The 17,325-nt window shown below is 42.5% G+C and overlaps 1 protein-coding gene across 2 annotated transcripts; it reads left to right on the top strand.

Annotated features, from left to right (window-relative positions):
* Positions 1 to 11,356: 11,356 nt before the first annotated feature.
* LOC111963407 (zinc finger protein 770) lies at positions 11,357 to 15,891 on the top strand. 2 transcript variants are annotated; one of them, XM_023986826.2, is made up of 2 exons: positions 11,357 to 11,555; positions 11,998 to 15,891. In XM_023986826.2, the coding sequence occupies exon 2, from the start codon at positions 12,061 to 12,063 to the stop codon at positions 15,577 to 15,579; it is 3,519 nt and encodes a 1,172-aa protein (XP_023842594.1). In that variant the 5' UTR covers positions 11,357 to 11,555; positions 11,998 to 12,060; the 3' UTR covers positions 15,580 to 15,891. The 2 variants fall into 2 exon arrangements, with proteins under 2 accessions (XP_023842594.1, XP_023842595.1); XM_023986827.1 differs by having other exon boundaries at positions 11,363 to 11,505.
* The last annotated feature ends 1,434 nt before the right edge of the window (positions 15,892 to 17,325 follow it).

Below are 17,325 nucleotides of genomic sequence, written 5' to 3'. Positions count from 1 at the left end.
AGAGGGTAGTGTGAAAGACTCAGTACATCACAGCTTTCTGCCACCCAGGACCTCTATACCAGGCCGTGTCAGAGGAAGGCCCTAAAAATTATCAAGGACTCCAGCCACTCTAGTCATAATCTGTTCTCCTCTGCTACCACATGGCAAGCGGTACCGGAGCGCAGGTCTAGGTCCAAGAGGCTTCTAAACAGCTTCTACCCCCAAGCCATAAGACTCCTGAACTTCTAGTCAATGGCTACCGAGACTTTTGCAGTGCCCCCCCCCCCCCCCCCAGCCCCCAATCTATGCATAGTCACTTGAATAACTCTGCCTACATGTACTGTACATACTACCTTACCTAACCGGTGCCCCGCACACTGACTCTGTATCGGTACCTCCCTGTATATAGTCTCAGTATTGTTATTTTACTGCTGCTCTAATTACCTGTTACTTTTATCTCTTATTCTTATTCGTATTTTTTTTTAACTGCATTGTTGGTTAGGGGCATTTCCATGTAAGGTCTACACCTGTTGTATTTGGCGCATGTGACAAATAAAATTTGATTTAATTTGAACTGAAACATTGGTTCCAAACTACTGAGCTCTAGATGCACTAGTAGCTATCACATCCGACAACATATCACATCCAGTTACCACACCATGACACACTCACCACACTGTTAGACCTATGGAACTAACAAGCCCACATCAGCCAACCATGAGAGGCAGGGGAACACTTGTGACCAATTAGAGGCTGAGGAGCAGGAGTGGACGTGGGGAAATCATCCCACTGGGCTGCTGCTAAATGGACAGGCTGTCAGCAAGGAGACGGCCAGAGACACTCAATGAATTCTCCACCTGTAGTACACCACACACGTTCACACGTTCACACGTTCACACGTTCACACACACACACACACACACACACACACACACACACACACACACACACACACACACACACACACACACACACACACACCACACAACACACACAACACACACAACACACACACACACACACACACCACAACACAACAAACACATACACACCCTCTTGAACAATCTCTGAGCTCCACTCAAGCTGAGAGTGGACCGTCCCAACACAGCTTCCTTACATCCCAACACGACAGGGGGTGCAGGATCTATTCCACTGGATCCCACCACAACAAGCTGGTGCTCATTTGTCCAAACGGGTTTGGACATTGGTTTAAGTGTGTGTGGGGAGTTGGGGGGTGGGATTGTGTGTGTGTGAGTGTATGCTTGTGTGTCCGTATGTGTGTGTGTTAGCGTGCCTGTGTGTATTATGTGTGTGTTCAGAAGGGGGTGTATGGTTTCAGTAGCTTAGAGTCCAGCCCTTGCTGACCATATGTCTGCACTGCAGGGAGTTGAATGGGGGGCTATACAATCTGCCGGGGATTTGAGAATGTCAATATTCTGTGAATGGGCCTGTGTTCCCTGGTTGAAGGGTTAAGTGCAGCCTCGGTCCCGGGGCAGCCCCACCGGGACGGACATCTTAGGGCCTCGTGCCTGATCCTGAGGTACAAGCAACTTTACAGCTTTTCAATGGGGAAGTCTGATAATATTCCCTATTTTCTCTCTCTCTCTCTCCTACTCCCCTGCCTCTCTCACTCACCTACTCCCCCCCACTCTCTCTCTCCCAGGACTTGAGGAATGTTTAAGGACCACTCTAAGCCAGGCCAGTCTATCTGTTGCCTTATAGAGGATGCCAAATATCATGTCAGGGTTTTGTTTGTTGACTTTTCTTCTGCCTTCAACACAATCCACCCTTAAATTCTGGCACAGAGACTCATTAGGGACTTCTCCTTAGATGGGGGGCTGGTTTTGTGGCTGTTAGACTCCCTGAGCCAGAGGTCACAGTGGGTTAAAGTAGGTCCCCACGTGTGGGACATACGCACCACCAACACAGGCTGTCCTCAGGGATGTGTTTTCTCCCCACTCCTGTACATCTTGTACAATAATAGTTGTACTAGTTCCCATCCTGACAGACACCTCTTTAAGTTCGCTGATGACACTGCCTTGATGAGCCTGTTACATGATGACGGGGAGCACCATGGCCTGGTCCCAAATGACTTTGTAGAATGGTGTGACAAATTACACTTGGTCCTCAATACCAATAAGACCAAAGAGATGTGCATAGACTTCAGGAAGCGTACAACACCTACCTCTGCAACATCTATCAGAGGTAAGATTTTTTTTTAACCAGGTAGGCCAGTTGAGAACAAGTTCTCATTTACAACTGCGACTTGGCCAAGATAAAGCAAAGCAGTGCGACACAAACAACAACACAGAGTTACAGATGGAATAGCCAAATGTACAGTCAGTAACACAATAGAAAAAAATCTATATACACTGTGTGTAAATGAGGTAAGATTAGGGAGGTAACGCAATAAATAGGCCGTAGTGGCGAAGTAATTACAATTTATCAATTTAAACACTGGAGTGATCGATGTGCAGAAGATGAATGTGCAGGTTGAGATACTGGGGTGCAAAGGAGCAAAACTAATAATAATAATAACATTATGGGGATGAGGTAGATGGATGGGCTATTTACAGATGGGCTATGTACAGGTGCAATAATCTGTGAGCTGCTCTGACAGCTGATGCTTAAAGTTAGTGAGGGAGATATGAGTCTCCAGCTTCAGTGATTTTCGCAATTCGTTCCAGTCATTGGCAGCAGAGAACTGGAAGGAAAGGCGGCTAAAGGAGGAATAGGCTTTGGGGGTGACCTGTGAAATATACCTGCTGGAGCACGTGCTACGGGTGGGTGCTGCTATGGTTACCAGTGAGCTGAGATAAGGCGGGGCTTTACCTAGCAAAGACTTATAGATGACCTGGAGCCAGTGGGTTTGGCGACGAATATGAAGCGAGGGCCAGCCAACGAGAATATACAGGTCGCAGTGGTGGGTACTATATGGGGATTTTGTGACAAAACGGATGGCACTGTGATAGACCGCATCCAATTTGCTAAGTAGAGTGTTGAAGGCTATTTTGTAAATGACATCGCCGAAGTCAAGTATTGGTAGGATAGTCAGTTTTACTAGAGTATGTTTGGCAGCATGAGTGAAGGATGCATTGTTGTGAAATAGGAAGCCGATTCTAGATTTAATTTTGGATTGGAGATGCTTAATGTGGGTCTGGAATGAGAGTTTACAGTCTAACCAGACACCTAGGTATTTGTAATTGTCCACATATTCTAAGTCAGAACCATCCAGAGTAGTGATGCTGGACAGGCGGGCAGGTGCGGGCAGCGATCGGTTGAAGAGCATGCATTTAATTTTACTTGCATTTAAGAGCAGTTGGAGGCCACGGAAGGAGAGTTGTATGGCATTGAAGCTCGTCTGGAGGTTTGTTAACACAGTGTCCAAAGAAGGGCCAGAAGTATACAGAGTGGTGTCATCTGCAAAGAGGTGGATCAAAGAATCACCAGCAGCAAGAGCGACATCATTGATGTTTACAGAGAAAAGAGTCGGCCCGAAATTGAACCCTGTGGCACCCCAATAGAGACTGCCAGAGGTCCGGACAACAGGCCCTCCGATCTGACACACTGAACTCTGTCTGAGAAGTAGTTGGTGAACCAGGCGAGGCAGTCATTTGAGAAACCAAGGCTGTTGAGTCTGCCGATAAGAATGTGGTGATTGACAAGAGTCGAAAGCCTTGGACAGACCGATGAATACGGCTGCACAGTATTGTCTTTTATCGATGGCGGTTATAAAATTGTTTATTACCTTGAGCGTGGCTGAGGTAAACCCATGACCAGCTCGGAAACCAGATTGCATAGCGTAGAAGGTACGGTGGGATTCGAAATGGTCGGTGATATGTTTGTTAACTTGGCTTTCGAAGACCTTAGAAAGGCAGGGTAGGATAGATATAGGTCTGTAACAGTTTGGGTCTAGAGTGTTTCCCCCTTTGAAGAGGGGGATGACCGAGGCAGCTTTCCAATCTTTGGGGATCTCAGACGATACGAAAGAGAGGTTGAACAGGCTAGTAATAGTGGGTGCAAAACTTGCGGCGGATAATTTTAGAAAGAGAGGGTCCAGATTGTCTAGCCCAGCTGATTTGTAGGGGTCCAGATTTTGCAACTCTTTCAAAACATCAGCTATCTGGATTTGGGTGAAGGAGAAATGGGGGAGGTTTGGGCGAGTTGCTGTGGGGGGTGCATGGCTGTTGACCGGGGTAGGGGTAGCCAGGACAGCATGGCCAGCCGCAGAAAAATGCTTATTGAAATTCTCAATTATAGTGGATTTATCGGTGGTGACAGTGTTTCCTAGCCTCAGAGTAGTGGGCAGCTGGGAGGAGAGGCTCTTATTCTCAATGGACTTTACAGTGTCCCGGAAGTTTTGGGAATTTGTGCTACAGGATGCAAATTTCTGTTTTAAAAAGCTAGCCTTTGCTTTCCTAACTGCCTGTGTATATTGGTTCCTAACTTCCCTGAAAAGTTGCATATCGCGGGGGGCTATTCGATGCTAATTCAGTACGCCACAGGATGTTTTTTTGCTGGTCAAGGGCAGTCAGGTCTGGAGTGAACCAAGGGCTATATCTGTTCCTGGTTCTACATTTTTTGAATGGGGCATGTTATTTAAGATGGTGAGGAACCACTTTTAAAGAATAACCAGACATCCTATACTGACGGAATGACGTCAATATCCTTCTAGGATACCCGGGCCAGGTCGATTAGAAAGACCTGCTCGCTGAAGTATTTTAGGGAGCGTAGAGATTGTAGAGGAATACAAATATCTGGGTGTCCTCTTGAAAGTTGTATTGTCACTTTGTTTTGTTTTGTATTTAAACACCACCTTAAGTGTGTACATGACACTGCAACAAAATTTCACCATGGGGACAATAAAGTCAGTAAAGTCAAATAAAGTTAGTTCCTGTCCTGGACTTGCATGACTCTGCTGGCCATCCACTTGTCCTGCTGGCTCAGTCTGTAGAGAGAGAGACCTATCTTGACAAGATAAACTATTCTCTCCCATCCACTGCATGGAGCTACAACTCCAGAACAATGCTGAAGGAAGGTCCATCCTGGGATCAGTTAGATCCACGCAGAAAAGAAGAGGAACTTGACTGTTCATACAGACTACATCTGGACGCACACCAACCCTTTAGTTGATGGCTTTACTATTTGTCATTGTGTGTTGTGTGAATGTGCTGATGTAGTACATTTCTGTAAATATGTGTATAATTGTGTACATGAGTATGGGGGCTTCCTCAAGACACCAGGCCAGTAATCCACTGTATCCTCCACCCAAGCCTTCCAGCAGCTGTCACTCTGAAACAGAGAGAGCCTTTATGAGACAAATCTACTGTTCAGTACAGGACAGTACAGCCCACATGCCAGAGCACCAGAGCCCATTAAAGACCAGCAGTCAGTGTATCCCGGACTACGAGCTAAGAGCTACTATATATCCATGGATCTCCTGCTGTTAGCGATAGAGTTACGCTTAGCACGCTAACACCCATAATAAAAGCTTTGTGTGGCAGAAAAGCTATACATTGATTTGTTTTTAGGGTGTTATGTTTTGTTTTTCTCCCTCATACTTGGCGGGCCAGAAACGTGTTATTATTGTGTAATAGGCAATCAGAACCAAGCACCTGAAAAGATGAAGCCTCTTTACGTTGCCCATCGATTCTAACTCAGTCTGGTTAATAGGAGACGGTCGTTTCCCTAGCCTACACAGGTGTCCACACAGAGAGAGTGTGTGTGTGTTTGATGGGTCTGGCAACAAGTCTATATCTGGTGTTTGTGTGTGTGGCGTATGAAGAAAACCATGCCATGGTTTTGCTCCTGGAACATTTATTTTCTCAAAGATCCTGAACTATATTGAAGAGCTCAATTGGAATGCATCTTTACTCAGGCTATAATCTCTCCGTTGTGCTTGTGATGGAGGGAGCAGAGTGGGCTATTGATCTCAACCCATCTATCTGTGGTTTTCATTGTGCTTATCAAAAATTTGACAATAGAAGCAACTGACAGATCCTGAAGGTCCCAAAAACAAACAAGCAATTATCTATGAGGCTGAGCAAAACAACACACCAATAAAATACTGTACATGTTAAGATTAACCATGTGGGTTTAGCCTACCTAAAGGAAATGCAAGGGAACAAATATGGAATAACAGCAGAACTCAATTTAGAAATGTGTAATAAGATCCTTACTAAAATGCTGAACACGTGTTAGAAGTTTTGACTCTTCTCAGTTTATTGTTTAACTGTGAGTCCAAAGCATTCCTTTGCCTTACTGAAATACCAAGCAGATCTTTGGGTAGGCATCCCGAGGTAGGAATCTTGTGGTCTGTACAATACTACATATTTTTTTACACACCCTTTAATCTGAATGTGGTAGGCCTACGGGGGATGGTGTCAGCATTTCAGAATGCCCCAGCCACAACATTTGGTGCCACACAGACAGACTTTGTGCCACACACAGACAGACAGACAGACTTGTCGATCACCACAGAAAACAATTATATCTCAGACATGCAGACAGACAAGCAGAGACAGCAGACATGTTGTCACTTCCCTGGACATGGCTGTACACATACTGTAGGGCTACAGTTCGGGCTGCAAAATTCCAGGAACTTTCAATAAATTCCCTGGTTTTCCAGAAATCCTGGTTGGACGAATCTGGATTTCCTGCTTATTCCCTCCTGATCCGGGCCACGTCCAACCGGGATATCGGGAAAACCAGGGAATTTAGTGAAAGTTCCTGGAATTTTGCAACCTTATCTACAGACTGTGGTGTTTGTCGATGTTAACTGCTCAAAGTTATGACCATTGTATCTTCAGAAAAATGTATAAAGACATGGTGACATTTAATTTTTTATGTTAAAAAAAACATCCTCTACTCAAGAAACCTGCAGCCAGCCCACACACAAACTAGTAGTTGTTGTGGCTAACATTGTCCTTTGTGTGCAGTGTACCACCCTGCGGCCCTTGTCATTGTGGCCAGGCACATGGACTTTGACTGTGTGCTAGCTCCTTCAGGCTACCCAGGCTGGCTTCGCAGTTTTCCTTCCCCCTGGCAGTTTTATACAGTGGGGGAGACCGTGTCAGGATGTCTCTGGGGCTTCCGACACTGTGGCCTCTAGTTTAAAATCCAGGGTGGCTGATACAATTGTCATGTTTTGAATCTTTTTGAAAGTGTTCTTATTTGTGTTTCTTCAAAAAAACATGTTTATTTTATTTTTACAACTGTGAATACTAGCAACCATCATATAAGACATGTATCACTGACATGTTGGTGCTTCCATGTATTCCTTTATGTAACCTCTACGACTCTGAGAATGGAATACGTCTCTCTGGTCTTTAACATGTAGGCTCACTTTTTGTGAACAGTCCCATCACAAGTCAGACTGTTGAATAAACTTTGAATGTACTTTAGCTGTTGTCTGCTGATTTTGTTCTTATATGTAACCAGTACACTGGTTGTATTTTCAATGCTAACGCAAGCAACTTGCGTATGTCAACAATGGCTGAGTTTAACCGAAGCACAGACCAAACTTTGTCCAATGCAATCAGCTGGAAAATTTCACAAGCACTTCCATCTGATTGCGAGGGAGTGCACTTTGGTCGACAACATTCGGTTACATTCGGCTATTGTTTAGATATTGTGCTTCACGTGAAATGCGTCAGGAGATGGAAACCAGTGCTCCAGCACATTGGCTAACCGGGCTATCTGCATTGTGTCCTGCCACCCACTACCCGCCAACCCCTCTTTTAAGCTACTGCTACTCTCTGTTCATCATATATGCATAGTCACTTTAACCATATCTACATGCACATACTACCTCAATCAGCCTGACTAACCGGTGTCTCTATGTAGCCTCGCTACTTTTATAGCCTCGCTACTGTATATAGCCTGTCTTTTTACTGTTGTTTTATTTATTTACTTACCTATTGTTCACCTAATACATTTTTTGCACTATTGGTTAGCGCCTGTAAGTAAGCATTTCACTGTAAGGTCTACACCTGTTGTATTCGGCGCACGTGACAAATAAACTTTGATTTGATTTGAATACAAGCAACAGAACCTACCGGTGCCGTAAAAAGTTGAGTAAGCAACACTTTCCTGTGGTTACCCTATCTCCACTTCCACTTGGCTTGTAGAGACTATTGCATATTTTTTACAGTGACTTCTTTAAGACTGATATCATGGAGTAACCATGGCAACAGTCTGATTTATAGACGATGCTTTATAAGGCTTCATGATGAAGCAGGTTATTGTGTGGTGTATGCAGCCCTCTTATGGCTGATTGTATGAATTGCAGCCAAATAGCAGCTCTGGTAGAGCTCACTGGAGGCCTTCTTGTTAATTCCATTAAAAGTTTGTTTGTCCATTCATTTGTGTATTTTTGCATCTCTTAAAGTATTTAGTCAAACATCTAATCCGAGGTTGACTGCGTGCAGGCAGTAAACAGTAAGCTTCTAGAAAGCTCCAGCGCTAGAAAGCCACTAGGTTAATTTGTTAATCTTTAATTACACTATAGGATGTGGGACATCTAAGTTGAGGCAGGGACAGACTGGTCCATTTTAGCCCAGTAGGCCTGTCTAACTTGGGGGTTTTGTGCAAAATTATAATTATCTGGCTAATAATAGGGCCCTCAAGGAACAAAATGGGCCGGTGTGGGATCCTGGAGGAAGAAAATGGACCGGTGTGGGGTCCTGGAGGAAGAAAATGGGCGGGTGTTGGGTCCTGGAGGAAGAAAATGGGCCGTGTGGGGGCCTCAAGGGGAAAAATAGGCTGCTGTGTTTGAAATGCCAAGGCCGATCTCCAGTCCAAGTCTGACCCTGGGCTGATGTAAACATATACTTCTATAATTGTGTTTCCAATAAAACTTGGCAACCCTTTCTCCTTTTCTGACTAACTATACCTCTGACAGACAGGTATTTCTTATACAACTTTTACCTTTATTTCAACAGGGAGCCTTGCATTTGACAATTGACAAATTTGATAGAATACAAGCAACAGTTAGAATACACAAACATCTGAAATACAATCATTGATAAATTCTGCATCTCTCAACTACCAGGTTTTCAATCAATACCCTAAACTGCCTGAGCAGCACCAGAACATCCAATTTCAACGAGATCTGCAGATTGTTCCAGCAGTGGGGCGCATCAAAACTAAAAGCGGATCTACACAATTCGGTGGAGTCCCGAGGAACCTCAAGACTTAACCAACCCTGTCAACGTGTTTAGTAACTCATGTCTTTATACTTAAACAACGAAGTGAGGTATGTTGGAAGCTTGTCCAGTAGAGCTTTGTAACAAAGGAAAATAAGTAATAATGTGACCAACGGGACTTTAATAAGGACCAGCCAACCTTCTGATACAGGATGCAGTGATGCATATTAAAACTATCACCAGAGATAGGGCGCTATGATAGACAGCATCCAAAGGTTTAAGAGTAGTGGCTGCTGCATTCCGATAAATGGTGTCGCCATATTCAAGAACTGGCAGGGAAATTGTCAAAGACCCCAGTCTCCTGAGTGGCTCCAGACTGACGTAGCGGTCTAAGGCACTGCGTCTCAGTGCAAGAGGCATCACTACAGTCCCTGGTTCAAATCCAGGCTGTATCACATTCGGCTGTGATTGGGAGTCATATAGGGTGGCGCACAATTGGCCCAGCGTCGTCTGAGTTTGGCTGGGGTAAGCCGTCAATGTAAATAGGAATTTGTTCTTAACTGACATGCCTAGTTAAATAAAGGTTAAATAAAAAACACTGTCCTCTCTGCTACCGCACGGCAAGTGGTACCGGAGCGCCAAGTCTAGGTCCAAAAGGTTCCTAACAGTTCCTACACCCAAGCCATAAGACTACTGAACAATTCATCAAATGGCAACCCGGATTATTTACATTGACCACCCCCCCACACCCCCCATTTGTTTTCTACACTGCTGCTACTCGCTGTTTATTATCTATGCATAGACACTTTACCCCTACCGAGGGGGTACAAATTATCTCGATTAACCTGTACCCCTGCACATTGACTCGGTACCGGTGATTTTATTGTGTTACTTTAAAAAAATATATATTACTTTACTTTATTTAGTAAATATTTTCTGGACTCTATTTCTTGAACTGCATTGTTGGTTAAGGGCTTGTAAGTAAGCATTTCACAGTAAGGTCTACACTTCTTGTATTTGGGACATTTGGGCTCCAGGATGGCACAGCGGTCTAAGGCACTGCATCTCAGTGCTAGAGGCGTCACCCTGGTTCGTTCCCGGACTGTATCACAACCGGCCGTGATTGGGAGTCCAATAGGGCAGCTCACAATTGGCCCAGTGTCATCCGGGTTAGGGAAGGGTTTGGCTGAGGTAGGCTGTCATTGTAAAATAAGAATTTGTTCTTAACTGACTTGCCTAGTTAAATACATTTGACTATGCTTCCTGCAAGTTATATATTCCTGCAAGTTATATTTCTAAAAAAACAAACCACTTGAAATTTTTTCTTTTCAACAAGCTCATCCATATGTTTTTTAAAGATTAAGTCTTTGTCAATCCAAATGCTCAGATATTTGTAGGTGGGAATCCGATCAATGGGAGAACCATCCAATGAATACATTTGTAATTAATCTTAAATATTCTTGCGAGAACTAGAGAACAACATGTATTTAGTCTTGCCTGCATTGAGTACAAGTTTTAAACAAACCAGTGCTTTTTGTAAATTAACAAGGTCAGATTGCAGCTCTAACGCATATGGCTGATTTTGTCAGTGTACAGTGTCCTGATGTACAGGTTAGTTCAATGAGTTCGGAGCAGATTTGGATTGTGGATAGAATCTTAAATTTGTACTAAAATTAAGTCCAGAGACGAGGCTGTATAATTAGAGTTTGTGTCACAATTGGCGTGCTAAGCCAACCATAATCCTATTACAAATAACATCTTCAAAGAGTGTTTCTTGGGTTTTCAAATGTGAATCCATGTCCAAACAAATGGATTTGATGGATGTGTCTGAATGTCCCCACTAACTGGGTCTGTGAAGGGAAATACCGGAAGAGTTTGGACGCTGTTCCTGCACATTTGGTTACTCTTTTATATAAAAATGACTTTCTAGGCTGTAAGTAATTGGGCTACTATATTAGCACATACACATGAAATACATAATCACATCATCTATAACACTTTTAATTTTGAAAACGTTTTTAGGTATTCAAAACTAATATAAAACAATTTGCTGTGCACTTCATTGACTACAATACACCACAAACTGGGAGTGGAATTCCGCAAAGTTTATTTATGTATGTATTTATTTTACTAGCGCCTCGGATAAAACTCATAGATAGATACTGCCACTACGGTAGACGTCAGTTCAGCAGTGTAGGAACTTGAAATAAGTAATATTGATTCCATCCGAGCGTTATTGAGAGACGGACACAGTTGGTGTTTATTTTGAACATTGTTTTCACGTAATCGACATTTTTTCGTCGTTTTTTGAACCGCACAAGCATACATTTGACTTGTATTTCTTATTCTTGAGAATTACCATCAACTCGACTCGTGCATGGTGACTATTTTAAACATTTATCCTGGTGAAACTGGCAAATTAAAAATTAGGTAAGGTTAGCTAGCTAAGCTAGCTAGTAGCGCTATCCTTTTCAGTTTGTCATTCTAGCTTGAATGTTACGTTAGCTAGCTAACTCAGTCCTAATATGTGTTGACTACAAGTTAGGCCTATTTTATGTTACATAGGAGTTTGATGTATATATAGTTATGAATGTAACGTTAGCTAGCTATCTCGTAATATGTAGCTAGCTACGTCTCAACTTAGGCCTATTTTATGTTACTTACTGTAAGGGAGCTTTATTGATCAGGTGAAATATTTTATTACAAAATCGCGCTAAAAGAGCCATGAATGGATTTGCAACATATTTTTGTTGTTGCTCATACTAGGTTGAAGAATGCCGTTTTTGATTCAATTAATTATACATTACTACTTTTCTATGTGTATTTACCCACATCAATATTGTATTTAAACATATTTGATATTTTTTCCTAGATTGCTCAATGAAGGAGAATCATCAAGCATTTGTCGAACATCACAGGAACGAAGAAGACGACAATGCATCAGTGCAGCGTTTGTTGTAAAGGTTTCCCGAGTGCCTCTAAACTCCAGAGACACTATCTCATACACACAGGCCAAAAGCCATTTACCTGTTTGGTTTGTGGCAAAGCCTTTAGACAATCTGTACATTTAAAGAAGCACTCCGAGACACACACAGGGAATTACCACAATTGGAGTCCACCCACAGACAGTTTGCAACATACTATACCAGTACCTACAAGCCCTGATCCATCTCTTGAGAAATCTGGACATGATTTAATTACAGACACCCCACTGTTGCCTGCAGCATATTTTCGAAGAGATGGGACCATGGAGAGGACACCACCAGAGATGTACACTACAGCCTCAGAGATCAAACCGCGACCTGAACTTATCCCACCTGCTGATAATGGTTTATTTAGCAGCCAACAAAACACCCAGCCAGGAGGCCATTTCTTCACCGATTTACTGCAAGATAACATGATCGGTTCTGATGGAATGGAGAACAGTGCATGGCACACAGACGATGTCTACACATGTACAGTGTGCCTGATGTGTTTTAGTTCCTCTCACCAGCTTCAGAGGCACTTACCAGTTCACAGTCAGCCAAAACCTTTTGAGTGTAACATTTGTGGGAAGGCCTTCAGACTAAGGGCCCATTTGAAAATGCACTCTCAAATACATGAACGCAGGCCTACTGGATTTTCTAAGACTATCCCCATGCTTGGGTCTCAGCAAAGCTCTTTCAGAGGTAGAATGAGGGTGAACCACGAATGTCCAACCTGCTCAAAAACATTCTGTTCTCCATCCAAACTAAAGCGTCATTTTCTTACTCACACTGGCCAGAAGCCTTTTTCCTGTGAGGACTGCGGGAAAACATTCAGGCAGGTGTCACACCTGAAAACCCACCTATATGCCTCGCATAATAAATCAAATCTCCAAAATGTGTGTACCAAACAAAAAGAAAAGCGAATAGATGCTAGGAACACAAATGTAGATATGGAACTACAGTGTGAAATAAGCGTCGGTGCCCCGCAGCACCTGGACAAGTTAGAAAGGTCTTCGCTTCCTGTCAAAGTAGAGCCGAATGCTAGTGGTACCAGTCAATTTGAGTGTAGCATTTGCTCAAAAACATTCAGCAGTTCAATTAGACACAGGCAGCATTACATGATGCATAAAGAAGTAAGACCCTTTCAGTGCCGTGTCTGCGGCAGACCCTTCCGTCTTTCGACCCATTTAAAGAGGCACCAAGTCAGTCATAAGAACCAAGATGAATCTCAGAACACAAGTCAGGTGGATGATCCAAGGGGTGCCGTGTCTGTGTCGAAGACTGAACATGCTTCCCAAAATTCAGACAAAGGGATGACTTCTCCAGAGCTTAATGAATCGAAAGCTCTTGAACTCAATATTATTGTGAAACCAGAGCACTGGAAGCTGAATGTGAAAGATGATAAAGACTTTCCAGTTTCCACTCTGCAGGAACCTGAATCAACTGCAACATCTCACCTGAAGACGCCAGTATTTGGTCAAACCAGCAGCCAACGTAAGATCAGCCAGAAAGCAAAGAATCAGCAACTGAACCATCAGTGTCTTGCATGCCTTAAATGTTTCCCTTCTCCATCCAAACTGCAGAGGCATATGTTGACCCATACTGGTCAAAGACCCTTTGGGTGCTACACGTGTGGGAAGCGATTTCGCCAGCCAACACATTTGAGGATCCACTCCCACACTCATCTGTGGTCCAAAAATGGAAAGCAAAGATATGCTCCACGTTCTAGACCTCCATCACGTCGAATTACTGAACACCGAGAGTCTCCAGTGGGTGTCCAATTTCAGGAAAAGCTTCCTGAAAAGCACAATTCTGATAGGAACGTTCACCTCAAGTCCCCTACAGAGAAACAGTCAGGTCAAGGCAGTACTTTTGCTTGTGGACACAATGAAAGCAATAGAAAAATGCATTGGTTTCAGCATTCAACATCCTCCCTATCCAAGCCTCAGCTCCCTCTCCAAATGCCACCAGAAACAACACTGAATCAAAGTGGCCACTTGCAATTGAAAATTCAAGCAATGCCTTCAACAGGAAAAGTCAATGATGCCCCTTTCCTGAGTACAGGTCCAGAATTGGCTTTGAAAGGCGCTGACGCCATCTCTGTGGGGAGTACAAACCATACGAAACACCAGTGTTTAATATGTTTCAAATATTTCCCATCTGCCTCTAAACTACAAAGACATAACCTTGTACACACTGGCTTGAGACCATTCCAATGCCTGGCATGTGGAAAAACATTCAGACAGGCCACACACCTGAAAGTCCATGAGGGAACTCACAAGTGGAGACCCTTCAGACCTGCCTCTCGACAGGGAAATAGAATGAAAGTAAGAAGGCCGCAACAACTTCAGTACCCTAAAGTCTGTGTTCAAGTTCCTGTGACAAGTTCTATGAAAGCAGAGCCATTCCATTCAAATGGTGTGAATGAATGGAGACCATTCCAGGACAATTTTGAGGATACCTGTAATAATCAACCAAAGGCACAACAGGACAACAACATTAACAGCACTTCTAAACTGTCCATACCAAACAAGGTGACCTGTGCTAAAAGAAAAGCACACCTGTGCACGATTTGTCAGAAGGGCTTTGACACGCCATCGAAACTATCTAGACACTTTCTCATACACACTGGGATAAGACCATTCAAATGCAGTTTATGTACTAAAACTTTCAGACAGCCTTGCCACTTGAGAAGTCATGAACGACGAACACATGAGATTAAAACATGTAGTGATGTCCAGGATAACAGCACATTTAGGGACCCTGACCATGAAACTCTTGCCTCTGCTCACGGAAAGAAACTGAGAGACATGCCACAGTCCTACAAAGACAGTTCTGATCACAGCTCAGTCACTGATGAGGGTTTAGGTAATTCTTCAGAGGCAAGAGACCCAAGCTTTGTGGCAATACAAGACATAAGCCTACCAGATGATAACATGGAATCTGGGAGTAGACAAAGCGAGGACTATTGGTGCACTGAGTGTCACAGTAATTTCTTGTCCCCATCTGAACTTGCTACTCATCTTATTGTTCACAGACATGCCCTAAACAATGAGATGACAGGTCATAATTCATTGCAACAGGAAATGGGGGGTCACATGCATTCTATGCAAATGGAATTTCAAACCAATCAAGTCATAGCAGATGCAGACAGTCATAATGTTATCCAAAATGAGAGGCTTGATCATTACTGGCGTGAACCAATTCACATGTCATTTCAGTGTGACAAATGCATCACATCTTTTGAAACAGAAAGGGATCTTCAGCTCCATAAATGTGCCCTAAGAAATCAAATTGAGGTTACTCAGTCAAGCACATATCGGTGTGCAATTTGTTTCAAGGATTTCAAGACTCCTTCCAAACTCCAGAGGCATTATGTCACCCACACAGGCGAGAGGCCATTCCAATGTAAAGTGTGTGAGAAGACTTTCACACAAGCGTCTCATCTAAAAACCCACCAGCGCACACACAAATCAGACATGGCCTAAACAGATATTTCTGTTTTTATTGACCTATATCTAATATGATTTCTTTTATATTTTCTCCGTTTAGTTTAATATGCCCACATCACTATTCATAAAGGACAAAATTACCATATTAATGATTTAATAAACTGCCTTGTGTTGTAATTGAAATTATTGTGAAATTACTGTTGTGAAGCCAAGCCATTTGTGGAATCGTATAACAATGTGCTTGTTATTTATTGGTTATTTATCACCTGTATACCTGCCATAATTTGCTGTTATTAATCCAAGTTTTAGATCACATATTCAGAACAAATAAATGTATAAATAAAAGTATTTCTCTGTGATTTTATCTTGATTAGTCAATTGAGTTATGCAAAACTCTACTTGACATCATAACTGGTTACTTGAATCATTAACATGCCATCTTGATACACTCTAAAAAGTAGGGGTTCAACAAGGGTTCTTATTTGAAGAACCTTAGGGTTCTTGGCACTGAAAATGGCACCCAAAAGGTTCTTCCAAGAACCCCATAGGTGGGGTTTATCGATGAACCTCCTTAGTTGGTGGGGGTTCATGTAGGAACCTAAGTCCCCAACTGAAACATTTGGATTTGAAAGGGCAGCAGGTGCAGGCTCTTAACTGAAAAATGTAAAGATCTCATCTTAAGGGAAGGTTGTCCCTTGTATGATCTAAATTGATATTGTTTTATGATGATCTATTTTTTCATATTTATGCAAATCTTTCTAAAAACAGAAAATGGACACAATTCAATGGATATCAATCAACAAAGAGGTAAGAATATGTAGGCTATAAGAATATGTTGAAGGCTTGGGTGCAGATGACTGAACTGCTCACTTTTGTGTCTGAAGGTATACAGAAAATGAGGCATACAAAGGTATGTCAATAGGTATGTTATGCAGATCACATTACCTCGTCAATGAATATCCCATCCCATGGACAAGGTATGTGAATGAAAACCATTATCAAAACAGTTTTTTTCATTCACATTCACCACAAAAACCAAGGTACGAATACTGTCAGGTGCATGTTTTGTTAACCATCTGTACAATTACTATTTTTTTGATTCACAGACTTCCCCTTCCTTATACCTCTGATGAATATAACAGGAAACCTGTTTGATCACCATGCACTGCAAAATCATTCTGCTATGGATACAGAGAACATCAACACATTAGCATCAACACGCCAGAGGATATACTCTAATCAGTTATTGTCAAACCGCAAACGAACTTGCATTTTTAGTGCAACAGTTCCACATTTTAAAGTAGTTACAAGGCACAACAGTCCTTTATTTATACGCCTTTAATTTAACAGCAAAGAGGCCCCTTCCAATCATTTTCTATTTTGGCTTTGTTGAAGTCCTTCATCCCCAGACAATCTGAATGGTATCTCTGGCACACAGAGCATTCTATCTGCAGTATTAAAAACATAAAACAGGGTTATGTTTATTTACATCTAAAAACAGGGTTATGTTTATTTACATCTAAATTACAGTTCTGAAATACCCAAATTCTGTTACATGCTTTTGCAATTAGGAAAATTTTCAAATTGGATTGGATTTTTGTTCAATTGCTAAATTGACTTTAAATGACATGCATTTGACCACAACCCTGACAGAAGCACACATAACTGAGGTGTTAATCATCATTGAGTTTTCAGGCAATATAAATCATATAGTAATAAAGGCATGCTTTTGCAAAAAACGTATGTTTTGATAAAAAAGATATCCCACATCAATGTTGTTAT

Source organism: Salvelinus sp. IW2-2015, linkage group LG4q.2 (assembly GCF_002910315.2).
Source record: "Salvelinus sp. IW2-2015 linkage group LG4q.2, ASM291031v2, whole genome shotgun sequence".
Taxonomy (NCBI): domain Eukaryota; kingdom Metazoa; phylum Chordata; class Actinopteri; order Salmoniformes; family Salmonidae; genus Salvelinus; species Salvelinus sp. IW2-2015.
The sequence above is the reverse complement of the archived record's forward strand: the minus strand, read 5'-3'. Positions and strand labels throughout refer to the sequence as shown.

Excerpts from the sequence above, each read along its gene's own strand:
- LOC111963407 (XM_023986826.2), top strand. The coding sequence starts at position 12,061 with ATGCATCAGTGCAGCGTTTGTTGTAAAGGTTTCCCGAGTGCCTCTAAA.